The sequence below is a fragment of the Boleophthalmus pectinirostris genome, unplaced genomic scaffold, assembly GCF_026225935.1.
Source record: "Boleophthalmus pectinirostris isolate CB_2022bp ecotype Guang Dong unplaced genomic scaffold, ASM2622593v1 HiC_scaffold_1, whole genome shotgun sequence".
In the NCBI taxonomy this organism is placed as follows: domain Eukaryota; kingdom Metazoa; phylum Chordata; class Actinopteri; order Gobiiformes; family Gobiidae; genus Boleophthalmus; species Boleophthalmus pectinirostris.
Window position 1 is genome coordinate 16165825 of NW_026570970.1, and position 27890 is coordinate 16193714.

General features: G+C 38.9%; 3 protein-coding genes across 3 annotated transcripts; 2 read left to right on the plus strand and 1 right to left on the minus strand.

The window, feature by feature from the left end:
* The first annotated feature begins 4978 nt into the window (after positions 1-4978).
* cmklr2 (chemerin chemokine-like receptor 2) lies at positions 4979-10401 on the plus strand. Its single transcript, XM_055148744.1, has 3 exons — positions 4979-5170; positions 6622-6724; positions 8615-10401. The coding sequence occupies exon 3, from the start codon at positions 8627-8629 to the stop codon at positions 9701-9703; it is 1077 nt and encodes a 358-aa protein (XP_055004719.1). The 5' UTR covers positions 4979-5170; positions 6622-6724; positions 8615-8626; the 3' UTR covers positions 9704-10401.
* Positions 10402-11387: 986 nt separating this feature from the next.
* Positions 11388-19436, plus strand: LOC110166605 (INO80 complex subunit D). Its single transcript, XM_020931879.2, is given in 11 exon segments — positions 11388-11652; positions 12961-13207; positions 13280-13338; positions 13341-14096; positions 14197-14299; positions 14376-14600; positions 15013-15122; positions 15246-15379; positions 15453-15670; positions 15806-15963; positions 16122-19436. Coding segments are annotated over 10 exon segments (2964 nt in total). The 5' UTR covers positions 11388-11652; positions 12961-12989; the 3' UTR covers positions 17105-19436.
* A 39-nt stretch (positions 19437-19475) lies between these two features.
* Positions 19476-27718, minus strand: stk24a (serine/threonine kinase 24a (STE20 homolog, yeast)). Its single transcript, XM_020931867.2, has 11 exons — positions 27336-27718; positions 25868-26098; positions 24281-24337; positions 24078-24186; positions 23834-23991; positions 23135-23320; positions 22920-23056; positions 22701-22824; positions 22169-22249; positions 21952-22088; positions 19476-21877 (listed from the first exon to the last, which is right to left on the minus strand). The coding sequence occupies exons 1-11, from the start codon at positions 27375-27377 to the stop codon at positions 21844-21846; spliced, it is 1296 nt and encodes a 431-aa protein (XP_020787526.1). The 5' UTR covers positions 27378-27718; the 3' UTR covers positions 19476-21843.
* Positions 27719-27890: the final 172 nt, after the last annotated feature.

Sequence of the window (27890 nt, forward strand, 5' to 3'; positions counted from 1 at the left end):
GGCCCATGGTGGTGGGGAGGTACTGTCTTCATGGAACCCGGGATAGAGGCGCGCACACACGGGCAGAGAAAGACACGGACCGGGGCTTGGTGGTGGTGCTGATGCTGCTGCTGCAATAGAGAGCTAGATGAGGAGAAGAGGAGGAGGAGGAAGAGCAAGAGGAGGGGGAGCGCAGAGGAAGGCGGTGGCCACAGCAGCAGCAGCAGACGGATTCCTCAACCAAACATGTTAACTCGCTCCCGCCCTTCTGCCCTCTCCACTTCCCGTTTGGCCCGTGAGCAGGCGGGCCACAGGAAGCAGAGCAGGTGACTTCAAAGGCACGGCTCAGACACATGGTAGACAGAGCAATTGACCCAGTCCGATAAAGGGTAAAACAGAGTGCACTGGTGGTCAATGCGTTAAAGGTCCAATATTACACCAAATGGACTCTTGAGAGCTTTAAGACATGTTATTGTGCATCATCATCAAAAACATATCTGGAGTTGGAGTTGTGTTATGGTTCATGCACCCACGTTTGAGAAACCCTTTATTATGTCTGTCTACATCTCCAAAGCTCAGAATGCTCTGCTCCACTTTGTGATATCATGAAGCTGTAGGTAGGAAGTTAACTGCTTCCTTTTACCTTTAATTCAACAGAGATCAGCAATTCCAGGGCTGAAATCATCCAAATGATTCTAGTGAAGGTGTATGGATCTTAAAAACACAGTGGAGCACTTTCTATATTACCACATGGCATCACAAGGTGTTTTTCATTTAAGAGAAGAACTCAGCCTTAAGGTTTGTGCATTAAATATGTGTTGATGAAACAAAACTTAGCCCTGCGTATGCTTGTCATGATGAAAAAAAATTATAAAAAATATCATAGTATGGGCCCTTTAAATGACATATCATAGTCTTAGCAGTGTCTAAGAAGGCTATAAGGCGTAGGCCAACTTACAAATGTATATAAATGTAAATACATCTACACTGTTGCACTTTATGCATTTCAAGGGTAGTATCACTACAACCCTGTTAGTCTTATTGTGAAATTATAATAACATTATTAAATTTTTAAAAATACACTTCAGAGTCATCTTATATCCCATAAACAAGTGATTTTCAATGTTGTTCCTTGCAACACTGCCCATTCACTCTGTATAGTTTTTCCAGAAGGTTTAAATGTAATTTGTAAATGTATTTTATTGGACTGGACGAATCAGAGCACTTGACACCAGCTTTTGGAATTGTTTCAGAAATTTGAAAAATCAAGAGACACTGAATCAGTACAAATTAAATTATTTATGCATCCAGTAATCTTCTTTTATTATCTTTTTTATCAATTAAAACATGGGTAATGTTAAATATAAATAATAATATCAGTATTGTGCTATTGTACTCTCATGGCCTTTAAGTGAAAAGACTGATTAATAAAAGAAAAGAAAAATCTGCACATTCAATAGGCTCTTGGATTCACAAGTTTACATTGAATTTCACAGGGCAGATGTTAAACTCTACAAGAATCTTTGGGCATGACTCAACTAAAGAATCTTCTGTAAGTTGCCATGTTGGTGTAGTGAGTCTCAAGACCACATTGTTTATGTTGGCTATTTATTTAAAAATGACTCAGTCACATCCTGGATGGTTCTGCCTCTAAAAGACAGAAATATAGAGATGACTGATTTATGAAGCAAACCTCTTGGTCCAAACAACACATTTATATTTGAAGGTTCAGTTCAAAGATGTCTGTCCACTAGAACTTTCTGTTGGAGGAACATTATGGCCCAGAAAAGGCCTGCAACAAAGCACCTGTCCCTCAAAATGAAAAACAAACAAACAAACAAAACATGGTTTCCTTGTTGTGAGTGACTGGTCTGATAGAGACATGAAGAGAAAGAGGCTGCAGATGGTTGAATACTGAATGGTGGACCACACTACCCCAACACCAACTTATTTTGTTGAATACATGCACTGTGTAATGGATTAAAAATGTATCACTGACAACAACAGGCCACTTTTTAAATGTTAAAATGTCATTAAATATTAATGTGTGAATTATCTCATTGACTATATGCAGGGCTGTTTGGGAGCCTGGGGGCATGAAGCTTTACAGGGGCACCCCTCTAATATAAATTAATAGGAAGAGGGTCAAATTCTGGGCCCCTAAATCAAGTCCAAAATCATTTTTCAGTACATTTTGGTTAGATTTGTTTATTTGCCAGATGTAGTTAAAAACCACATTGGACAAAGACGTCCAAACAATTCAAATATCAAAAAACAATCACATAAACAAACAATAGACAATCATTACAGATGACATATTGACACTGTGAAATAAACAAGATACAAATATTTAGGACTAATTCACTCAACTCACTCACTTTTTCATGTAATTTTTGACAATTTCCATTAGGAACAGTACTTGATCATGCCATAATACAAATAGCCAGTGTTGGGAGTAACGCGTTATAAAAGTAACGAATTACAGTAATGCATTACTTTTTGCTGTAACGCAGTAATGTAAGGCATTACAGGGGAAAAAATAGTAATATTTTACTCGGTACAAATGTGAGTAACGCGCGTTACAGTGTTTTTTTTTTAACCTGAATTGAAGTGGTGGGTTTTTCTTCATACAAATTCGCTAAAATCACCTCGATATCAGCAGCGGTGAAACGCCGGAGATGCGCCCTCATAGACCTTCAGGTAACCGCGGGCGAAAGGACTGACAAAGAACTCCACGCTGTTTAGACCTGGTTTAGACCTGGGTCAGTTCTGGTTTAGACCTGGTTTACACTCGTCCCTCCCTCTATCGCAGTTCACTTTTCGCGGTCTCGCAGATTTTTTATTTAATTTTTTTGTGCAATTTTGCATGCCCTGTTTTTTTACATTGTATGATGCGTATTGCGTTCCTCCCGCTGCGTCCTGACTGGCCAAGGGACTCCTGTCTCCAGTACAGTACAGAATGTGTTCAGCTGCCAAATTTAAATACATGTTCAATCTCTAGCAGTGTGATTCTGAAGTGCTGTACGGTTGCAAGTTTTCTCCCCGACGAAAACCCACAACGTCGACGAAACGTTCTGCACCGACAAAGGCTCCTGCGCTCGCACCCAAAAGGCAGAGGAAGATGCAAACCATCACACAAAAAGTTGGACTTCTGGACACGCTGAAGGAAGGTAGAAGTTACGCGCTGTAACAGACTCTTGCACCGGGTCAGTACCTGCAAATAGTTGCTGAAATCAGGGCCGCGAGCCCGAGCAGCAGGGTCCATAAAGAGCGATCGGGTGACAGCCGCTCTTACCTCCGTGAGGTGCGGAGCAGAGCCGCTCCTTTCTCCTGCGGTCACCTTCGAGCCCGTCCCTACAGTGAGTCCTGTTTTAGTCCTAGTTCAGTTCTAGTTTAGTCCTAGTTCACTTCTGGTTTAGTCCTGGTTCAGCTCTGGTTTAGTCCTGGTTTAGACCTGGTTTAGTCCTGGTTCAGTCCATATACTATATATTATGGGCGGCAGTAGCTCAGTTGGTAGAGCATTCGCCCACTGATCTGAAGGTTGGCGGTTCGAATCCAGCTCTCTACATAAACATCTCAGGTTGAGCGGTCAGATCCACTGACCCACAGGTTGGCTGGTGTGATTCCAGCTCCCACAGATGAATGCTGCCGTTGTGTCCTTGGGCAAGACACTTAACCCACCTTGCCCACAGTGTCTGCGTACACTGGTGTATGAATGTGTGTGTGACTGGGTGAGTGGTTCCTTGTTGTAAAGCGCTTTGAGTGCCTTGAAGGTGGAAAAGCGCTATAGAAAAATGTGACCATTTACCATATACAGCGCAAAAGTTATTTTGGTGAGAGTAACTTAAAGTAATGCAATAGTAATGTAATGCCTTACATTTTAAATGCAGTAATATTGTAATGTAACGAATTACTTTGAAATGACAGTAATAGGTAATAAATAACGCATTACAGTTTCAAAGTAACTTGCCCAACAGTGCAAATAGCACATGCATTTTATAATTTAATCTCTAGATAAAACAATTTTCTTTTACATTATGAGGTTGAAGGTCCTATATTATGCAAATTGTGAGCTTTTAGCCATGTTATGATGCTGTTACCTCCTCAAAACATACCTGGAGTTGTGTTTTCTTTCATTAACACATGTTTGAGTAATCCTTTATTATTAGTTTGTCTACATTGTGACCATACCAGCTTGTGAAAGCCTGACCTCTTCAGATCTCAGCAGCTAAGCAGGGCTGGGTCTGGTGAGTACTTGAATGGGAGACCTCTGGGAAAATCAGGTGCCACACTGGGGCACCAGTCACAAAAACTGCCATTGTGTTTTTAGGCAAGACACTTCACCCACACTGCCAAGTATGAAAGTGGTGTGTTTGTGAGAGATGGTAGTGGTCGGAGGGACCGATGAAGCCCATTGGCAGCTGCTCTTCACACAGTTTGCCCCAGGGCAGCTGTGGCTACAGTAGTAGCTTACTGCCACCGTGTGACATATGTTTGTCAAAAGCGCTATATAAATAAAAACTTACTTGCATCCCAAAAAGCTCAGAATGCTCTGTTTCATTGTTGTGATGGAGTTTAAAAACACAGTGGAGCACACTGTTTTCTGTTTGAGAGAGGAACTCAGCCTAAATATGCAGGATGTGTGTGTTAAACGTGTGAATGAAATAAAACACAACTCCAGATGTTTTTATGAGGAAACAACATTAGAACATAGATCAGAAAATAATGTAATATTACGTAACTACGTAAGAGTTGTGCGCCTATTTGGGCTTTTTCAACGTTTTTTGCAAAGTTTTTACAAGATTTCTACAGTTTCAGAACTTTTTTCTCTCTCGTAGGACTGTGCGAGCGCCGAGTTTACCCTGGTGGTGTTATGAAAAGCAGCTCCGTCCTCTCAATGAAAGCATTCTTCTTTCCAGACGGCTGACCAATAACATTTCTTCATTCTGTGGTCCAGGGGTGACGCGGCAGACAGGCGCGCCTACTGTTAATCTGCGCACCCCGTAACACAGTTAGTTTGGATGGACTCACGGAAACATTTCGCATGCCACATCTCAATACTTCTGCAACCGAGAGGAGTCACGAAAAATCTTAAAGAAATCTAACGGAGCTATACAGTATTGTACTGTGGTCTCTCCATGCGTCAGCAGACTCTCTTTTATCCAGGCAATTAACGAAAACTACTGTTGGGGTAAGACTTTTTCCACCTATAAAGATGACTTTGTATTTGTGCATTTTGAGAGTTAGCCTATACGTACAAATGTAACACAAAGTGTTAAACAAAGCGCTGTTGTGATGCTAGTTGTCCAGTATCCATAGTGATGTGATTTATCCATAAAGCGGCCTCCGCTTCCCACTAATAACATACCGAGTCCCAAAGCTGCAAGCTGCAAGCTAAACCTCAAGCATAAACTCATCATACCTTTTACAAACCATAATTGTTTTGTTTATCCTAGAGTAGCCCATTTACTCAGCCAGTCAAAAGTTTAGACTCACCATCTCATTCACAATGTTTTTATTTTATTTTATTTTTTTTAACTACTTCCTACATTTGATATGCATACAGAAGACATCAAATATATATTTGAAGGGAGATGTATGGAATTATGGAGCAAAGAAGAAAAGTTAAATAACTACAAATAAAAATATACATAACCAAATCCTCAAAATACCCATCTTTTACTTTTTGCTTTGTCTAAATTTTTTGGTTAGTATTCTTTACTAAATAATTCCATATACCTTCATATCATATATTAGCTTATATATTTCATGTCTTCTGTATGTATGTAAAATGTAGAAAGAAAGAAAAAAAAAAAAAAAAAAAAAAGCTTGTGTCTAAGATATTGACTGGCCATGTATGTTTAAACAGCACCAATCAAAAGTTTGGACCTTACTTCATATATTTGTTGTCTTCTGTATGTATATCAAATGTAGAAAGTAGTAAACATATAGAACAAAAAAAAAAAAAAAAAAAAACATTGAGTGAGAGGGTGTGTCCAAACTTTTGACTGGTGCTGCTTAAACACAACACACAAGCTTGGACACACTGTCTCATTCACTGTATTGTTTCTTTTTTCTTACCACTTTCTACATTTTAGATACACACAGAAGACATCCAATATATGAAGCAAGATATATAGAATTATTTTTTAGTTTACTTTAGTTTTTTGTTTGTTTGTTTATTTGTTTTGGCTGATTTGGTTAAGAAAAAATATAGGCCTATATTAAACATTCTGTCAGTTATTTAACTTTTTATTATTTATTATTGCTACATAATTCCATCTCACTTTATATATTTGATGTCTTCTGTATGCATATAAAATGGAGCAATTAGTAAACATATAGAAAAAAAAACAAAAATAAAAAAAACACTGAAAAGCAGGTCCAAACTGTTGACTGTTATGTGTTGTTCCTTACCTCTGGATATAAAAGTGGTAAAAATGCCTGGAATGTTCTTTTCACTTCCTACAAACAATGTTTCATTCTAATGGCCTTCATGGCAACTGTTTTGACTTAACAATTTTGTAACACAGCAACATCTGTCACCCTTTCCATGTACACACAGAAATAAGGCTATGAATCATAACAGGGTGGTCTCACTGTACCCCATCATCTTAATCATTGCCAACTCTTGTGTTCCAGGAGTTACACCACCACACCCTTTCCTAACTTGGCCACAGAGACGATCACACTCACTGACCACATACACCAGCGGACAGTTTTAGGATTAAGAGAAACCTCAGTGGTGAGATGTGCAATGTTTGTGATAAATTAGTAGTTACTTCATATCTGACTATAGTTTTTCTTATTGTTATTATGCATGCATATATAGTAAAAGTAAATGCTTAAGTCCCACTATATAGTTTCTTATTATCTTCATAATCATTGTTTAAAATTAATATAGCATGCTGTTGTTAACTTCTACTGTTAATTTATGCTTAAAGTGATGGGAAGCATATTTTGAAAATGTATTTAGTTTCTGAATACTGAATGCCTGTATTGAACTGTATTTTGTAATGTATTTCATTACATGTTCCAGTCAGAGCACATTAATCTGAATATATAGAATACTTTTTACATCAAATTGCATTTAAAATAAAGAATAAAGACGCAACATAGTATTAATAGCAGCTTTATGTTTGTTTCACTGTATAAGTATTTCCTCGCTCATAGGAGATGGAAAAATCTCAGAGGCATTAACCACAAGAGCAGAGTCGTCTTATTTTCTCACTACTTATGTGCAGCCTAAAGCCTAAAATAAATGATCAAATATTATAATGTATCCCTCTGAAAGTAACTGTATTCTGAATACCACTAAATGAAAAAGTAGCACAGTTACTCAGAATTAGAATTCAGAATACATTTTCTCTGTACATGTATTCAGTTACTTCCCGACACTGTGTATAAACACTGTGTATAAACACTGTGTATATCTACAAAAAGTATCTTATACTTAAACGTGCCCTATTTTATTTGACCTGGTTAGGGGTTTGTCACCTGCATGTCTCCATGGAAATGTGATTACACTATGGCATTGAATAGATCCTTATTTAATAACACTTGTTTTTATTTTCAAAAATATCTCGCCTCTGAACAGTAACTGGAAGCTAGGACTGTCACAATAATTACAATATCAACTTATTGTTCAGTATATGATTGCTAGAACAATATATTTTGGGCTCAGTATTTATTGTGTGTATATTTTTGTGGCAATAGTGGGGAGGTTTCTGTAATTTTTTTATGTGATATGACAAGATTTGAGCCGTAGAGGGGTGAAAAAGTAACATCCAGGACTAATTTATTTGTTGTAGCTCATGCTTTTTAATGATACTGTATTTTAAATTATGGTTTACTGTGAATATCCCACTTTATATTTTATTTTGTCATTGTCAAAAAATAGTTTCAATATTATCACAGTATATCTCTGTAGCAATATACAGTATCTTGCTTCAAAATTTGTTATTGTGACAGGCAAGTTTAATGCCATACTCAAAAACATTCCAGGAATCTCCACAGAGACAAGCAAGTTGATGGATCCTTCAACAGAAAAGTTACAAAGTTAACCTTGAATTAGATGTGCAGTACTTTTACTTTGAGTACTACTGCTGCTCATGGCAACAACTATTAAAAAACCCATACTACATTATTTTCTGATCCATGTTATAATCTCATTTCCTCATCAAAAACATACCTGGAGTTGTGATGTTTCATTCACACGTTTAACACACAAACTCTGCATATTTAGGTTGAGTTCTCCTCTCAAACAGAAAACACTCTAGTCCACCTTGTCATACAGGAAGTGATCCACTCTGTTTTTAAGCTCCATACAGCCCTGGGATTGTCAATCTCTACTAAACAAAAGGTAAAATGTAGCTACTTGAAAATTACCACTACATGCCATCACAAGGTGGAAAAGAGCATTTTGAGCTTTGGAGATGTAGACAGACTAATATTAAACAGATTCTCAAACACATGTGAATGAAACAAAACAAAACTTCAAGTACGTTTTTGAGGTAACAGCATTATAACATGTCTTAAACCTCACAAGAGTCAATTTTGTGCAATATAGGACCTTTAAAAGAATGACACTTATTATGACAACATTTTGACATAAATGTGTTTTGTTGATTTGCAGTAAACTTCAACAATGGAGCACAGTGAAGACTATGAGAACTACACTTACGACTACTATGTCGAGTACGGCAATATGGATGATATGAAAACTAGCCACCGCCAGAAAGAGACCATGCACATTATCTCGGTGATCATCTACATAATTTCATTTGTACTGGGCCTGATTGGAAATGGAACTGTCATCTGGGTCACAGCCTGTAAAAGCAAGAAAACTGTCAATAGTATATGGCTGCTAAATTTGGCCCTGGCTGATTTTGTGTTTGTACTCTTTCTACCCCTGTACATTGACTACATTCTTAGCGGGTTCAACTGGAAATTTGGAGTGGTCATGTGTAAGTTCAAATCATTTGTGGTAGTTATGAACATGTATGCCAGCGTGCTTTTTCTAACCCTCCTGAGTATAGATAGATATATTTCTCTGGTACACCTGAACTGGTCTCACAGGCATCGCACTGTGCAGAGAGCTTGGCTTGTATGTGGATGTGTTTGGGTTGTATCAGCAGCCCTCAGTTGTCCAGCTCTGATTTTTCGGGACATTGTACACGTGCATGACAAAGTGGTGTGCTTTAATAACTTCCATGCTTACGACACTCATTTAGCTGCAGTTAGGCATATTGTAATTGTGGCCATACGAACAACAGTAGGCTTCCTCTTACCATTCACAGCAATCTGTATAACAGGCATACTACTCTTGGTTAAAGTGCACCAGTCTAAACACACAGTCCGAATCTCAAGCTTCACCAGAACAATCTCTGCAATTATTTTGGCTTTCTTTTTTTGCTGGGCACCTTTCCACATTTTTAGTCTGATGGAGTTATCAATATATTCTTCCGGACACCTTCACAATGTGCTAATGACCGGCATTCCTCTTGCAACAAGCTTAGGATTTTTTAACAGCTGCATCAACCCTGTTCTATACGTGCTTTTAGGAAAAAGGATTCGCCATATTCTGAAACCTGCGTGCCTCAACATAATCAAGAGTCCACTCAAAGAGTTGAATCAGTCTATTTCTGCGACAGAGGTGGAGTCAGTACCTGAGGCCTTTCAGGAGAGTCTCCCAAAGGAGCCTATAGCTTTTTCTACTCTCTGATTGGTCAAAAGTTGATTGTAGTTGATGGATAACTGATAATTTATCTATATTAAAATATTACTGTCCAAGGATAAAAGTCATTTCAAATAATAATGCTCGCTTAGATGACTGAAAGGTTAGAGTTATAGCATTTACTTTGTTTCTGTTTTCATGGCATTATGTACATTTGTTTTATTTCCTATTACAGATTTACGTTATTACAGATGTGTACTGTTTGATATAGTTATACTGTGTATGGGAGTCAAACTTCATTCATAGATACATTATCTTACAGAACTCTTAAGTGTCTGCCACGCATTATCTAAAGCAGGGGTCTCCAACCTTTTTCTTCCAGTGAGCTACATTTACAAGAAGAAAATGCAATGAGACTTAGAGACCTATAAAACATTAACCTTTATCCATTTATTAGTACACAAAGTTAAGCATTAAAATGATACATTCATCAAATTTGAGTCATTCAGCACAATACGTATAATTCAGAAATCCTTTGGTGAGCTATTTGGAAGGGGGTGGAGAGCTACTGGTATCTCCAAAGCTACAGGTTGGAGACCCCTGATCTAGAGGTTCCATGTATACACAATGGCCATCCCTCCATCAGTAGCTCTAAACCAGGCTTTGGTTTTTTTTAGTGTCTGTTTCATGTTTAGGATTTCCGTGTTTTTCACAGAGCGCTCTTCCAGACTGATGTATATCCAGATGTGTGCTTCCTTCCTCCTCCCGAGGGTTTGTTTACAGATACAGCTATTTCCTGTTATTTTCAACAAGGCACCCTAGACTTTTTTTCATAGTCCTTGTCATCTGCAGCAGATATACAGGGTCTGCTGTATGTCAGTCTTTGTGATAAACACTTTTGCAATAGTGTATATATGCAATATACTTTGCATTATATTACATGGACTTGCCAATTCAATTTAATAATTTTGAAAATTATATAATAACATGAAATTATTAAATCCCACGTTTACTAAATGTATTATATTTCATTAACATACACCAAATACACATGGAAACATAAACATCACCAGCGTCTGTATTGCAAAATCCAGCAATTTTAGGTAGTTAGTAAGTAAGTAGTTTATTTTTGTTGTTACAGAACTGTTGAACATCTCAGTGTTGAGGATATAAAGTCAGAAGTTTTCTTAATTATTATTATTTTTTATTATCTGTGTCTATTTGATCTAGGCTATGGAAAGATAGCTAATGTAAAATAATTACAATAATAATTACAATGAATGAAATATATAAAAAATGAAAAACACACAAATTGTGTTAATTATTATCATTATATTTTAAATGTCCTTAATAGTTCTTGGAAGATGGCAGTTATAATGTTGCATGTATTATTAATATTTTACAATTATTAATACTTATTATTCTACTTTCTGTCGGTTTTCTTCGCAACGCACCTCACCCATCACCAGAGTGGCAGTGTTGGTGGTAACTCATGTGAAGAAGAGCCGTGGTCCAGGTTGATTTTACACTGTGCCACTTTACTGGACCTTTCTGTGCTTTATTTTCCCTGACATGTCCAGAAAAGTTAAAGAACGAAAGCAAGCTTACCTCTGCACAAAATGTAGTCTATGTTTCAGACAATAAAACTACAATTTCTACAACAAAACGGCTCTTAACAAAGTTGAATTTCCAATATGGTAGGAGAGGTTGTTGTTGTTCAGAGGGCTGTTGTCATGTCCCCGCAGTGCCTGTAGTGGTGCTGTGTGGAGTCTGCTGTGGATCCAACTAAAATCCCCAGCAGTCTTCCTACTGCTTATAATTTGCTCTGGATAGCCTATAATCAAATGTATCCATATTTTTAGATATGCGGAGCCTGATGAAGATTGCTATTATCATCTAATCTCCGATATCGATGCACATATAGCCTAGCTGATCGTAATAGACACTTCGGCCGTCTGTGTGGAGCGAATACCGTGCTCAGCCCATATCAATTCAAGGTAAGCAGTTTGCGCTGGAGCCTGGGCCTCGAGTCAAGGGAGCTGCGCTTTACACTCGCAAATGTCGGATAAGCGTCCTAGGCCAGGCCGCAGTCTCTTGTAGCTAAAGGGCCTCTAATATGATACTGTTTTATTGCTTAGCACTAATTTGGGGAATAAATGCAAGACGCAGGTGGTCAATAGCGACTCACTGACCGCACAATTCACCATCGATGCCATCCAATGTCAGATTATGTAACAACAGTGGCTATAATTCATATGAAATTTAGGGAGGCCTTGTGGTACAGGCCGTGGGCCTGGTTTGACCCTTTGTTTGGATCTACTTGGCAATAAACGATACAGATTTTAGTGTCTAATATATCCCGTATTGTATGCTTTCAAAAAATGTTTTTATTTCAGTTCTTGAAGTTTTCTACCATCAGATTAAATTAAAAAATGATAATTTACAGCGTTGCTTATCTCCGATGTTTCCGTTTCCTGGTTAGCTACCGCCCACTGCTGTGTGTTTTTAGCTTTCGCTAGCTTAGCGTGTTGATGGTTTAATGATATTTATTTCTTAATTTTAAAGGAACATTTTACTTAAACACACACCCAGATGTATCTTCGTGGTGATGGGAATATAAATCTTTAAGTATAACTTTTTGTGCGCTATATTGATGTTGTACAAAGTTAAACCTGTTGGGTTATTCGATGCTAAGCGCTAGGTAGCTTCTATCAAGGCTATTATATAGTGCTCTGTGCCTTAGGATATAAATTCACTTAACAAAACCTTGGATTTGTAGTCATAGCGTAAGAATATACTGACTTGTTTATAGCCATTGTCAGGTTATTTAATGAAACTTTACTAGGAAGCATAACAACATAACTAGCCACTTGGCCACTCATTAATGAAGCGTTACACATTTTCTGTGTTCTCAGTATGAACAAGTTATTCGGTGTCATTTTTAGTGGTGATAAACATAATCTGGCATTATTACTTTTCTATCTTGAAGAATGTATTATTAGCTTTTCTATTTTGAAAAATGTACTACTACAGATGGTGCAACAGCATCTGGTAAACACAGCTATTGCTAGCATTTAATTATTTATTTATTATTATTATTTTTTTACAAACTGCAACCAGACTGATAATGACACATACTGAAACGTCAGTTGTGCTCTAAATGGACTAAAGGTTATTATATACTTCCATTATACTATTGGGCATTTTAACATTATTTCCAGATGCATTTGCCACCTGCTACTTATCATTTTGTTATGAATTCTTACTAATTACATTTCTTGTCTTCCTTAATGTTATACCATCAGCTCATGTTGTCAAGGACAAGAGTCACGTGATGTATGAAGGCAAACACATACACTTCTCCGAGGTTGACAATAAGCCGCTGTGTTCATACAGCCCAAAGCTCTGCAAGCAGCGCAGACTCAATGGTTATGCCTTCTGTATTCGTCATGTTTTAGAGGATAAAACTGCACCCTTTAAGCAATGTGAATATGTGGCAAAGTACAACAGTCAAAGATGTACAAATCCCATCCCCAAGTCAGAGGACCGCAGGTATGTATTAGTCCATTTATTTGGGTATATGCAGTTGTGAGATAAAATAACAGTGTTTTCTTCTTTTTCTAGATACTGTAACAGCCACCTACAGGTCCTGGGTTTTATTCCGAAGAAGGAACGCAAAAAGAAAATGACACATTGGAGGAGATGCGTTCTAGGGCTCATTTGGAGTCAGTGGCTCTTAACATAACTGTACCTTCTTTAGCTTTAAAAGCTCCCAATGGCCTAGATGAACTTCCACCATCTCCGCCCTGTACCCGTATATTAGCCCTTCCTGATGGGGAATTACTGGACCCTTTTGCCTTTTATGAAGACGACACAGATGGGGAGGAGATAAGTACTCATCGGAAAGACAGTGCCATCAAAAAGAAACTACAAAATAAACTAGTGCTCAACCAGAAACTCTGCCATGACACAGACATCTTCCAGACACCGCCTGAGCACTTTACTCCATCCCCTGTCCCCCGCGTTCACCCCTCTTCACCCCTCAGCACTCACCTCTCTCGGCACCAGTCAGGTCTTCAGCCAGTCCAGCACTCCAGTGTGACTTCCTTCAGCTTTCCAGGGCAGCAGCAGCAGCAGCAGCCGCAGCAGGGGTTAATATGCAATCCACCTCCACCTCAGACAGTCAACTTTCTGCCTCCAGGGATGCCCACAAGTGCAGCACCCAGTCCTGTTCAAGCTTCATCACTTAGAAAAATGCCTTTCACCTCAACAAACTTGCCTGTTACCTGCAAAGAGAGCAGTAGTAACTGTCAGCGGCACGTGGTAGTCATGCACCCTGCTGCCTTCTCACCTTCTGCCACCTGCTTGGCCAGGCTGCAAAATCTTGTACAACTCTGTGCTAAAAGACACCATGAATATGGAGACCTCTTTCCTCATTTAGGTGACTTTTGATGTTGTGTTTTATACATGGATACATGGATATTAGTAAGAAATAATCCAACAAGTTGCAAAGGTATATTTATATATTTAATATTGTTTAGGACTGGACTGGTCTGAGGATAGTGATGATGATTATGAACATAATGAAGATGATGCAGAAGAGAGACTGCATCCTCTCCACAGCTCATGGGGACCATTAAACAGGTTTGTGGCATCTTATGTTGTCCGTGTTATTTTGTGTCCTAAAGACAGTTTTAATTGTTCTCTATTCCATTGACAGAGTGGAGGATGAGAGTGGACTGCCTCGACGATCACGGCTACTAAGGCTTTGCTCATACCTTCAGGAGAAATACAAGCACATGTGCAGGCAGGAAAGGGCCAGTATCCGGCAAAAAAGATATCGTTATGCCTTTCGCAAAGCCCTGCTCCATGCTGCCAGTAAGAACCCTGATTGTGCTGGGCAGCTAATCCGGGAGCTGCATGGTGTTTCAGAAAACTCTTTAAGGTACTCAGTCATATTTTTCTTTAGATTTAAAGCAAATGACAAGAATGGTGTTATCCACTCAACTGTATATTTAGATAATTTCAAACAATGTTAGGAACTGCAGTACACTGGTTGGTGTGACAGTACTTCGCAAATAACCTGCTCAAAATGAATTGTTGATCCAGAAAAACAGTTTGAACAATGACCCAACTTTTGTGTTATTCCTTTCCCAATTCTTCCAGCAGCACTGAAGGTCAAGAAAGTATAGACTAATTCCTGAACGCTCCTTCTAATTTGGACTTACCTTGAAACTAAAACTGAGTCTGCTCTTTTTGATACACCGAAAAAATTACCAAACATGGGTCACTGTCCAAACATTTATGGACCTAAGGTTCATACTTTATCAACTACATGCATCTCTGTGTTTGTACAGTGTGGCTCAAGGAAAGCAGCAGAATACAAACGCAGGAATCTGCACTGGCAGCACAAAGGGTCAGGCCTGCACCAACAAAGCTCTGCCTTTTACCCGACACTGTTTTCAGCGTATCCTTTATCTACTGTTAATTTAAATTAAAGCACTCATATAATATACTATTTTTATGGACATTTTTTTTTAGCTATATGTTAAAATTTTACATAAAAGTTTTCCTTCATTGCATTTTGTAGACATTCTGTTGAATCGTTCCCAGCAACTTTTTTCTAGTTGTACAGCCAAATTTGCAGATGGTCAGCAGTGCTCCATTCCTGTGTTTGATATCACTCATCAGACACCTCTCTGTGAAGAACATGCCAAAAAAATGGTTAGTCTTTTTTTTTTACCCACCAAACATATCTCTCCTTTTGTGTCTTAACCTTGATCTTGATTCTTAAAAGGATAATTTTTTGCGTGGAGATGGACACAGAAGAGTGCAACACCAGCAACAGCGCAAGCCACGTAAAAAGACAAAGCCACCAGCTCTTACCAAAAAACACAAAAAGAAGAGGAGGAGAGTGCCCCAAAGGCCTCAGAAACCCATCCCACCGGCTTTGCCACAGGGGAACCTAGGAATGCCTTCAACAAGCTTAGCAATGCCGTCACAGGCTTGTATCAGGTGCACACATGCTTCAGTAATTGTGCTGACCTAGTTACAGTCTTAACTTCATTCACAAGCTCCTATGGCACAGATTTGAATAGCTTCGTTACTGCCAGGGCCTTCAGTGTCTAACTAATATGACCTGTTTGGCAGGAGCCCCTCGACACCAGAGCTGAGTGCAGATGAACTTCCTGATGACATCACAAATGACATGGCAGACATTCCAAACGACCTTGAGCTGAACCAGGAAGATTTTTCTGACGTTTTACCCAGACTCCCCGATGACCTGCAGGACTTCGACTTATTTGAAGGTTTGTATGCCATCAACAATATTTTAAAATTAAAACACAAATATTGTTTTTTATATTTTTTTATGTCTCAGTGTTAAAGATGCAGTATTTGTACAGAGCAACTCATTTTATTGTTTTCTGATGTGCACTTTAATCACAAAGATGTGTATTGTGCACAGGTAAAAATGGAGAATTATTGCCCACTACAGAGGAGGCAGAAGAGCTGGTGCGAGCTCTGCAGGCAATGGGATCGTACCCAGATTCTTTGGTGTGCCTGACCTCCATTGCAGATTTAACACCGTCTGAAGGAGTGGACCACAGAGCCATGACTGTGTTTCCTGGGCCTGTGCAGACAGGGGGCATGGGGGACCTGCTCAACAGCCGCATTCAAACAGAAAACTTCACCAGCCTTGAACTTGCGGACAATCTACTGCAGTCCACTGGAAGTCACTTTCCTCCCTCGCCTCCGTCAGAACCCTCAAACCAGCCTCCAACATCATGTTCAAACCTAACTCCTCCAACCCCTACTGCGACCCAGTCCTTAACAGAGCGGACGTTTACACAAACGCACACATCCACTGTCCTGACAAAGTCAGACGCTCCCACGCCGTCTTCCCAGCGCAACCACTACAGCAGCGACCCTGTGCCCTCCCCGTACAGTGACCATATATCTTCACCTCATGCCCCCAGCTTCCCCACAGACACGCCTCTGCTCCTGGAGGTCCCTCTGAGCAGTGCACCAGGGGCCCCTCGCTCTTCATGGAACAATATTACACTCTCTCTCACTGATCCTTCACAGTTTGGTAATCTTATTGGCTCTGACAGTCATCTTATATCCACATCTCTGTCCACTCCCCCAGCGACTACTCATTCTGCCACACTGCAGCCGATGGCAGCCCTTTCAGCAATGCCTCAGACTGGTCTGACTGGTTTGGCCAACCCTCCAGCCCCCTCCTCTTCTCATGACAGTTCTACCCAGCCCAAGCAGCAGCTCCCTCAGTTCAGTGCGGCCTTTGGCCATCAGTTGGCCTCCCACAGTGGCATCCCAAAAGATGTGCAGCCTAGCCACAGCTCCACAGCGCCTCCTGCTGGGTTCTCAATAGTGAGTGCCACCGCTGCTAGTGCCAACAGCACCACACCGCCATTCACTCAAAGTAAATGATGCGGCCTGCAGCGGCTCTGAGATTGCTGTGGACTCCAGTCACTGACAATCCTCTTTGGCTTAAATTTGACCAGCTTTTCTATCTGCTGTGTGCAATATGTAAATGGTGCACTATTTGATAATGAATTTGCACAACCTCAGATTACCTTCAATAATTTCTGGTTTTCTTAGTGTACTTGACAGCCATGCAAGATTGCCGGTCACTGTGAGTCCACTTGTCTGATGCCTTGTGGTTACCAGGGGTTACAGTCAAAAGACATTCTGGTGAAAGCCTGCAGATGGACCTTAGCAGAGATTATCTCAGATTTCAAAAACTTAGATGCCTCAATCACTAGTTTTTTATTTGCGTTTGCCAGGTAACTCCTGACTTTGATTCATCTAAAATACACCCTGCCTTGCTCAGATGGCCATTACATTTTTATTTTTCTACCTATGTAAGCTCAGCATTTGTCACCCTGTTTAGAATAGTAAAAGAACTGCTTTTGATGTCAGTGACCATTATGTATGAAGCTATAGTTGTGAGTCATGTTTTGTCATGATGTAGAATCTTATTGAGTCATTTCACAGATATGAATTTACCAAACTACTTTTAAACAGCTGTTTTTATATTGTGTATACAGTGTATGGACTCATTTAATGGTTTGCTCAGACGTCATATATTCTGACCTCACCATTGGTTGTGGAACCCTGAGTGGCCTAGTAGACACTTGAAGGTAAATCAAGTTCAAAGCAATAAACACATTATCATGACTCACCATGAAAAGTATTTTCTTGGTCTCATTACTTGTAGCTTCACTTGGTAAATTTTTATCAGGAATATATTTTAGCTGTTTAACTGTTGTTTTTGACAACAGTTTCACTCAGAAGGAGACCAGCAATCAGGTTAGCTCATATACTTAGTGAATAAGGTTAAGCAGTGTCAGTGGTTTTATGATGGTGATGGTGTAAACCAGGGGCTTTAAGTGTCTACTCCAAAGGTACTCTGGTCCACATAGACCATGGTCTTGCATGTAGTATTCATAACAAAAGTGTGTAGAGTTACTTTGATGGTGTCATGGTTGGTGTCCCCGGTAATGGCCTGAGTAAATGCTTTTAATTGACACGTTACTTTGAGATTTTGCACTCATTTGCTCAGTAGATGATCATAATGGTAAAATTGTGCGGAGAAATCAAAGTTACAAACACTTTTGAGAAAAATAATGCAATCTTGGGATGTCTGGTTAGAATAAATCAATTTTCCCCTGTTAATTACAGCAGCACAACCATGTTTTGATCAATATATTACACATCAACATTGTAGACTATTTGATATTTAGAGTAGAGATCTATCTTGGGGTTTGTGGGTGATCATTGAGTAGCAATTGACATAGTTCTTTGCAATGTATTCAGTGGAAGCTGTGTGTTGTAGAGTTCAGTCTCCAAGTTTTTAATGGCTATCAAAAGTGTATTTTGTATGTTTTTTGTCAGGGTTGGAGGGGTCAGTGTTTGGTGTCATTTTCTGTCCTTTTATTTTCTTATATTCCAGTGGAGAGGGAGACTTTTGATAGCTATTAAACTAGAGGAAGCAGTGTAAGATTGCATGGGGCAGGAACACTTTGTCAGTTTTGATATTTAATTATGGTCTCTGGTGGTATAAAGCATAGGGAAGTATCCATCGACATTACTTGTCAGTGAGAAGAATAGATTTTTATATTGTGTTTTACGTTGATTTGCACAAAACCGAAGGATGCTAAAACGTGGCATGTCTTTTTTGCCTTTTTTTTGCGGGAAGCTAGTTTAACTCTACAGCTGCTCTGAGCCTGCACCAGACCCCTCATCCAGCTGTGAGAGGACCCCGTATCTGCCCCCCCCCCATTCCCCCTAGAGAGAGGGAGAGAGAGGTCACATGAACAGTGCGACGAGCAGGCTTCAGTTCTTTCAGAAAACCTGTTGAATTAAGGTAAACTGCTGTATCCACATAGCATGAGATTAGTTGTTGCACCCATTTCACTCTGGAACACAGAACAAATGTTACAGGGCTCGTAGGCACATGTAACTGCTTGACTTCAGAGCTGGCTGACAAATTCCTATACTCATTGAATGTACTGTATTACTGTTTTTAAAGATAGGATGAGCTAATCTAGTCACCTTTTGTTATTGGTCCTTGTTTTAATTTGTCTAAGGTATTTTTTGTATACAAAGGTTTACATTTTTATGTATATTTTTCTTGTGTACAAATTATGTAATATGTGTATAAACACTGTATGTAATTATCTGTATATAGTGTGAGAAATCTGATCTTTTGTTTTTGGATGTATAAATAAAACTTGCTGTGAGGTATTTACTGATATAACTTGTGTTTGTGTTTCTTGTCTAACAGGACAAACAAACGTTTAATAAAAATGCATTTTATTTTTGCTCAGTCAGTTAACAACTTTCAGTCCAACAACACTGTCCAAAATTAGCAAACATTATATTATAGGACTAAAGTGTAAGCAATGTCACACAAGGTCAACTTTTAAGTCCGCACAGTCAAGAATTTACAGTTACATAAATCAAGCCTTTCTATTGCATAACACTGCTGTGGAGGGTTACAAAAATAGACTTTTGAATATCGTGCTCTAATTGATTCAATCTAGTTTGTCTTAAACACAAAAGCAGAGAAACAACTGTTGTAATTGCAACATCACATAGTTTTGTTAAGAACCTATTTTTAAAAAAGTGCAAAACAAACTATTCAAAAGGTGCATGATGTATGAACTTTGCACGTTTGAACGGTGGTGCATGGCACATATCACATATGTCTATAAGAAACTGAATGAAAGGTTTTACACAGAAAAATCAGTATGAACTGAAACATAATGAAGCATTTAACAATAATTGTCTCGTACCTTAATTTAACACATTGTTTCAGTTGCATTACATTCACAATATAGAAAATCTGAGGCAATAATTCCCCATATGTTAATTTAATTTATATTCTGAACCAAAGATAAATAGTCCAAGAGCCATGTGCTTCTGTGGAATATCACTTTGTGCATTTGTGCACAGTCCAGGAATGACAGAAATACAACATACATTTGTCATGTGTGCTGAAGAGTTGCTGCAGAGCATTTCAGTAATTAAAAAACACTTGATCCACCATTGAAAAGCTAAAGCTATTCACAAACACTAAGGCTGATTTAGCTCAGGACTCGGTCCTCTGGTCCTGGAGTATGCTAAAACACATACTGCACAGGTCATGGGAGTTAGAACTATCAAAACACAGCAGTGCTGCTAGTCATCTGCATCTCAGAACACTGCTTACATTGTATGTAACTGCAGGTCTAATCATTTGCTGAATATGTCTGAAAATGTCTGCTGTGCATTTCATTTCACAAAGTTCAAATAGAGAAATACAATCAGTCAAATAGTACACCACATGACAGCCTCAGAGATAGGGAATCCAGGGGAGTCTTTGAGCCACAAACAGCATGCACATACCTGGGAATAGTCTCATGCTACTGCTGTATGGCTACTTTTGTTAAAGTAGAAGGCATTTATATGTGAAGTGCAAGTAAAGCTGTTAGTACACTGGGTCTACCGCATACCAATGCAGCTTCTAGGAAGACCTGAAGATGGCACTGCCCACCTATGGATGAAGGGACGCTACCACAGTTTCTTCAACAAAGCACGCACACATGCACACTCAAATACACAGGATGAGGCAAAAGCCCAAATGAGCCCAGGGCATCTGGACTGGCGTTTAAGAATCCAGTGTTCAAACTGGGAGTTTGATTGATCCAGCCACGTTATTTTTACATTCTCCACATTATTGACCATAGTCACAGCATAAAGTATGAAATGATAAGAAATCTAATATGTTTGCATATTCAGAAACACATGAAAAATGAACATAATCAAAACTGATACAGAGCAGCCATTACTATTTGAGCATTACAGGCTACCTGCCTATTGCGTACTAGAGAAATCAAAGTCTGATATACACAAAGTTCAAAGATAAGGCATTATCATATACAGCCAATATTTTATCAAAATATTTAGAATGCATCCTTTATCTACAATTATTAATTTGGCCATTTTGTACACAGTGGTTTTGTTATAAACAATGTCTATGGAATACGTGGATTAGCTTATTTACAGATTCCACCCCACAGAGCTCTTTCAAGCAGAATACCTGAGTTTCTCTCCACTAAGGGCCACACATTTAACCAAAGATCTTTCACACTTCGATAATCACAAAATAAAAGCAATACAAAATGTGAAATTTGCATCAGAACGATGAACAAACCAGACTATTTTAAGACTTTTTAAGACTATGACATGAGCGCTACAGCTCAGCACCGCTCATGTAAAACAAAATAATTGGGGAAATGTACGGGAACAATACTGTATGTGATGTTGTTCTAAACAATATTTAATTAAAAACAGGAAATTTGCGTGCAGAAGTGATTGGTTTAACCTTTTGTTTTGCTTTTTAAGTGCAGCAACACCTTTTGAACAGAAAAGAGTCTTCACACAGAAAACAAAGTTATGAAGGAGGTACTAGGAGACAGCGTGTAGCAGCAATAAAGTGAACTATCTGTGCTGCCTCGAGCATCCTGAGCAGGATCCTGGTGCTGTGCTTACACTTCGGAGGCTGTATGAAGGCTGTACGAGGGCTGGCATTTCTAGGGGCAAATGAGTGGTTCACACTTTCCTGCAAACTTCTTCACAGCTGTAGAGGTCGGTCTGATGAGACCAAGTAGAACATAACAGATCTAGTGTGTGGGTGAAGTCTGAAGCACCGAAAACCTACAAAAGAAATATAAAAACTGTTGAAACCTTTACAAATAATCATAATACAGATGCTCAGAGGGTTGTGTCACCTCTGCAGCCTTTGCACCAGCTCCACGATCAGAGAGTCACAGATGCCGGGGTGAGTCTCCTCTGCCACAAACAGGGCCTCCCGCAGCTTCTCAGCAGCTTCTGGTTTACCATTACTCGTCTCACCTTTTTCTTTCAACTACAACAAGCATCCATCCAAATCATGAACAATAATGAAGAGTGAATTGTATCTTAAAAAGGACAGAAATATACAATTACCTCTGAAAACAGCGGAGTAAAAATGTCTGCCAAACTCTGGGACAGAGGCACTGGTGGTGGATTCTCCTGGACCTGGACCACCTGGAGGAATATTATGTTTGTTAATGGTACTATATTACACAAAACTGAGTCTTATGAGCTTTTAGCCATGTTATAATGTTGTTACTTCCTCAAAAACAAATGTTGAGTAATCTATTATTAGCCTGTCTGTATCTCCAAAGCTCAAAATGCTCTGTTCCATCTTGTGATGTCATGAAGTGGTAGTTTTCAAGTCGACAGCGGCCTTCTACCTTTAGCTCAGTAAAGATTGTCAATTCCAGGGCTGAATTATCCAAATGATTCTATTAAAGGTGTATGGAGTTTAAAAACAGAGTGGAGCACTTCCTGCATCACCACATGACATCACAAGGTGGAACAGAGTGGTTTCTGAAACAAAACGCAACTCCAGGCATGTTTGTGATGAGGAAACATTCTAACAGATCAGGAAACAGTGTAATATGGGCCCTTTAAAGCAAGTTAATAACAGCTGTACCGGGGTTTCTTCAGTCTCAACAGGGGATGACGGAGCTGCTCCATTGGGAGGATGAGGAAGGCTGATGGTGCCCCACAGCCAGTCGTCCTGCTCTTCATTTCCAGAGGCCTGATCATCTGCCTCCCTAGTCACATATCAGAACAATATTAACAAATGTTCTTAACAGAGCCAAAGATTTTACTGTCAGAAATAAAGGTTTAGACAAAGCTTCAAACTCACTCGTCAGAACTGGACTCATCTCGAGACTGCTCCGCCTTCCACCTCTTGTATCTGTCAATCAACTCTGTCAGGTAGGATGTCTTTTTGGCGTGCCTCACAATAAACTTGTGCTTTAGCAGTTCTTTGGCTGTAGGCCTCTGAGGACATGATAAAACAAACAGAATGACAAGAGGGGCAAAAGTATAAAATACAGAATATATTGATACTACACTTACAAAGCTGGGCTCCTTGTTTAGACACGCGTCAATGAATTCTTTGAGAGGCCTGGTGTAGTTTCCCTCCAGTGTGGGCGGATTGTTCTTTGGGATTAGAAACAGGACTTTCATAGGATGCAGTTCAGAGTGAGGGGGCTCTCCTTTAGCCAGCTCTATTGCAGTGATTCCTAATGACCAAATGTCTGCCTGTGGAGTGCAAAAAGATTAGTGACTACCAGCAGTGTTGTCATAGAAAGAGCTTCCTCAAACACAACAACTGAGATTACTTGACTAATTCTACGGATTATTATGTTAGTTATTATCATAGACCGTATAAAGAAATTTGTTAAGGGAGTGTGACATCACCCCTAGTGTTTGGCTCCATTCAAATTAAGCATTTATAGAGGCTAATTTGAAGCAGAGTGGTATATTAGGAATAGGAATTTATTAACGGACAAAGTAGCTAAATAAAACACCAGGATCATGTAAAGCGAGTTAATATGAATATGAATATTTTAAGACAAAATGACAAGGCTCACTGCAGCAGTTACTGAGAGATAGGTGACAATTTTTCAAAATAAAGTAAATTGGAGTCAATGGATGGTTATCATTATGTTAGAACACAAAGAGCTATTAACCTTAGCTACAAGAAATGAAGCAATATACAAGCCTTGTTATCTCTAACGTCAGTGATGAATAAATTACAAAACATGGTTCAACCTTTGAATCATAGGCTGATTGTTTAATGACTTCAGGTGCCATCCAGAAGGGAGTGCCCACAAAGGTATTCCTCTTTATCTGAGTGTCAGTGAGCTGTCCTGCCACACCAAAATCTGCCAACTTCACATCTCCTTGTTCTGATAATAGCACATTGGCAGCTGAAAACACCAAATATAAGAATTATTTTCATTTAGATGTAATCAAACGCAGTTGTAATTGTTGTGCGCTGGTGAAACATTCATGCCTTTAATATCTCTGTGAATCTTCTTTTCAGAGTGCAAGTATTCGAGACCCTTCAGGATTTCCCTCAGAATTGTGGCGATCTGCGCTTCATCAAGAGGCCCCGGTTCCAACTACGAAAAACAACAGCACATCATAGAAAGTGGCCACTACAGTCTTATTTCTCTTCAACCTTAAATTTAACACATAAAGGAGGTGAAATCTTACCAAGTCAAGTGCTGATCCTCCACCCAGGTACTCCATAATAATCCATAACTTTGTACCCTAAAGCACAACATATATATATTTAATCATTGCAAAAAGCCCTCAGTCCTGCTGCACCCAATCTTTGTACTTTATGGTACATATTAGTGTTCTCAAGAATATAATAGAGATCAACCGACTTGAATTAAATACAAATTCACCCATGACCTTGTTTTACTACACACTGGATGAGGAACCCTCTTAGGACTTGAGTGTTCAGATTGTCTTTATGCATATGTTCACCACACAAAATATTGGCCTCTGCTGGAGATTTAACACCGATAGCTGATGCGGTACAAAGTGCAAATATCTCAACATAGTACTAAAATTTCAAACGCTATTCGATACTAAGGAATAGACTCAATGCTTAACTCTTTTCTCTGGCAATAAATTTAAAATTTCAACATTAAATCACGGTACTTGCTTTTATATTATCATGTGGGCTTATATCTGTATAATCCCTCAGTGGTCCAGGTAGGTTCCATAGAGATCCATGTGCTCTTATACTTGTTCTCATACAACTCAAGATCATTCTAAAGCTTTTCAGGAAAGGTTCATTTCTGTCCTGTGAATGTAACTTTTTAGTATTGATACTAGTTTTAGTATTGAATATCAATTAGTATATGATTTTAGCATACAAAAGTAAGTAAGTGCATAAAACTACAAGATGAACAAAAGAAAAAGATAAATGCACACATAAAGTATATAAATCAGGCCTCTCTCTCAGGGCCATGACATAGGCTAATGGAGCACCTCGCTTTGTGCTCTTACTCTAAGCACTAGCACCACTCCACACCCTGTGAAAGGCACTTAAAGCACTATCACATGTACAACAGCATAAGAACAGCAAAGTGAGCCGCCTCTAGTAAACACAGGCTGTCGGGGGTTATATACAGGACATACAAACAAACTCAGTTCATTGAAAGATATATAAACGTTTACCAGCTCAACTCTGGGTCAGAGACAATGAAAATAACAATAAAAATCTAAATCAAATATGAAACTCAATAAAAACTTAACCTAGCCAACAGTGCATTTGTAAAATTTCTGTCACCAAGGTTATTACAGCAATTACTGGTCCTATTTTGCATTTATGTTTGCCTCTATGTCTCTCTGTCCTCAGGTTTTCCTACTTGTGCCTGTCCAGACTTAAACCAAACAAAGCAATTTGTTTACATAATTTATTTGTGTGGTTCTACTACTGTATACTGTTATTTAACTATAGACTTTAAATAGTCCAGTGAGGATCATTTGGTCTTCCAATAATTTATTATGGTCTTTTTTCAGATCAAGGTTAAATGCTCACTAGAGGTCTTCCTCAGAGTGGCCATGCGATGACTCTGAAGAAGACTATTGAGCAGTCCAAAACTGTCAGGTATAAAAACAAACTAAACCTTGGTCTGTAAAAAGAACCTATTAAATGTGATGTATTTTTCTGCGTTCACTGAGATTATTGGATTATAAATTGGATCTTTCTTGTTTAATCATAATGTTTTAGGTAGAGAATTTTATACACAATCTCTGTCAAATAAATAAAATGTGTTTTCTTACCTTTAAATAGGATCCATAATACTTGGTGATAAAAGGGCTGTCGCACTGACTGAGAACTGTTATTTCCTGTTGAATGTCTTCAATTTCATCTTCTGCTTCTTCCAGATCAATAATTTTGATCGCCACAACTTTCTGAGTCCGATTGTCAATGCCTTTAAAGACCTCTCCAAAGGACCCCTTACCTATCCTCTCCATCTTTGTGAACAGTTCCTCTGGGTCTGCTTTTAAATTCTGGGGAAACAGAGAGATAAACATGTTTTCTAACCAGAAGGATGTTGCAACACTTATTTTATTCTATACGTGTGAGACCAACATATAAAAGTATCAGACAGTATCAGACAGATACTGAAGCTTGATTACAACCACCACTAAAGACTAGACACTATTGTATTGACTGAACTAAGTGGCCTAGGTCCCCGAGGGGCACCAAACAGCCTGTAATGGCTTTCAAAATGTCTACTTATGTTTCCTTTTGGCAATGGTTAGCCAAAATTGCAAAAGTGAAATATTAAAGATACATTTTATTTGAATACATATTTGATGGATGCACGCTTATCTGAATGATAATCGTTTTTCTCATTTAAAATTCCCCCAAGACTCCCCAGAGATACAATTCCAGTAAAAGGGCTAATGCATGGAGAGGGGCTGCAGAGGTGGACTGCCTCAATCCAACTCCAGGTGCAGATGCAAAATAAAGCAAAGTATGAAACAACTGTCATAACTCCATAACGGTCAGTCAGGTACAAATGTTGTATCTGACCATGAAAATCATTTTGGGCGTATGCCAAACAGCCTGCAAATCTGTAGACACAACCATAGCTGCATGCTGTCAGGAAGCAACTACTGATGGCATCCCCGCTAGAGGTGGGAGATATGTTTTAAAGAAATTCAAAGTATATAATTAAAAAGCTGCGAGACTGTAATATCCAATAACTGAATCTCAGCATTTTCAGCACATTTATGATGCAGGCATTGTAAATATATCATCCACTCAGTTTTTATAAGGAAAACAATAATATTTCAAACATTTTAGCCCCAAACACTGTACATTCCTCTTTTTATTTGCACGTTTTTAAGTGATCAACCCTCCACACTCTCAGCATTGCACTATCCACACTATTGCACATTACCAGGTAGAGGCTGCTGTGTATCACGTTAAAACAAACTCTTAAAATGTTAGAACTTAATAAGCAATAGTTTACAGATAGACATAGAGTTCAATATGTGACCTTAAATATTAAATACTGTCCTTCTACAAATAGCAACACAGAAATATGCACTCTTCTTCCTAAAAAAAACTAAACAATTCATTATATAACAGGCTATTTAAGCAATTGCTACAGTTATCAGTCAGCAGCAGATGAAGCAAATGAGACTTGAAGTGACTGATAAAGTCATTTACAGTTGGCTAACCTCGTAACACACCTCAGTTACACATAACATAACAACACAGACGTAAAAGAATTACCTGCATCCCTGGTATTGAAGCTTGAACAGGGGAATGAGCCATGGCGTCAACTTAGAAACGACCTCTTAACTTGGTAGATATGGAAAGCTGGTTTAAACTCTGCCTCAGTTGTACTTTGAACTCCTAGTTTCTTCGCTCGCCTTCCGCACTACGGTCGCGATGCTACTGTAGCCGCTATTTTGCAATACTACTCCGCCGTCAATAGAAGAAGTCCGGCCGCAGGGAGGTACTTTCCAGTTGCTTGAGCCGACGCTTAAAAAGTTGATTACGAAGAGCAAGAACACACTTCTGAATAGTTGTGTCGCTTGTTGTTCTGTTTTCCTATCACTTTTTTCTTTCACACAGCGCCATCTTGGTTAATGTCATTTTCAATTTCCGGTTTGACAAAAGGATGGGTTGCCAGGTAAGCGATGGTTATCTGGCAACACCATATTTACGCTAACGTAAACAAAACCCTGCATGTCTAAAAGTTTAAAATCAAGAGCTGAATCAAGTGAGGAAACGCCATTTTGGTTTCCACGTGAGCACCCGGAATTACAATTATAGATGTATTTT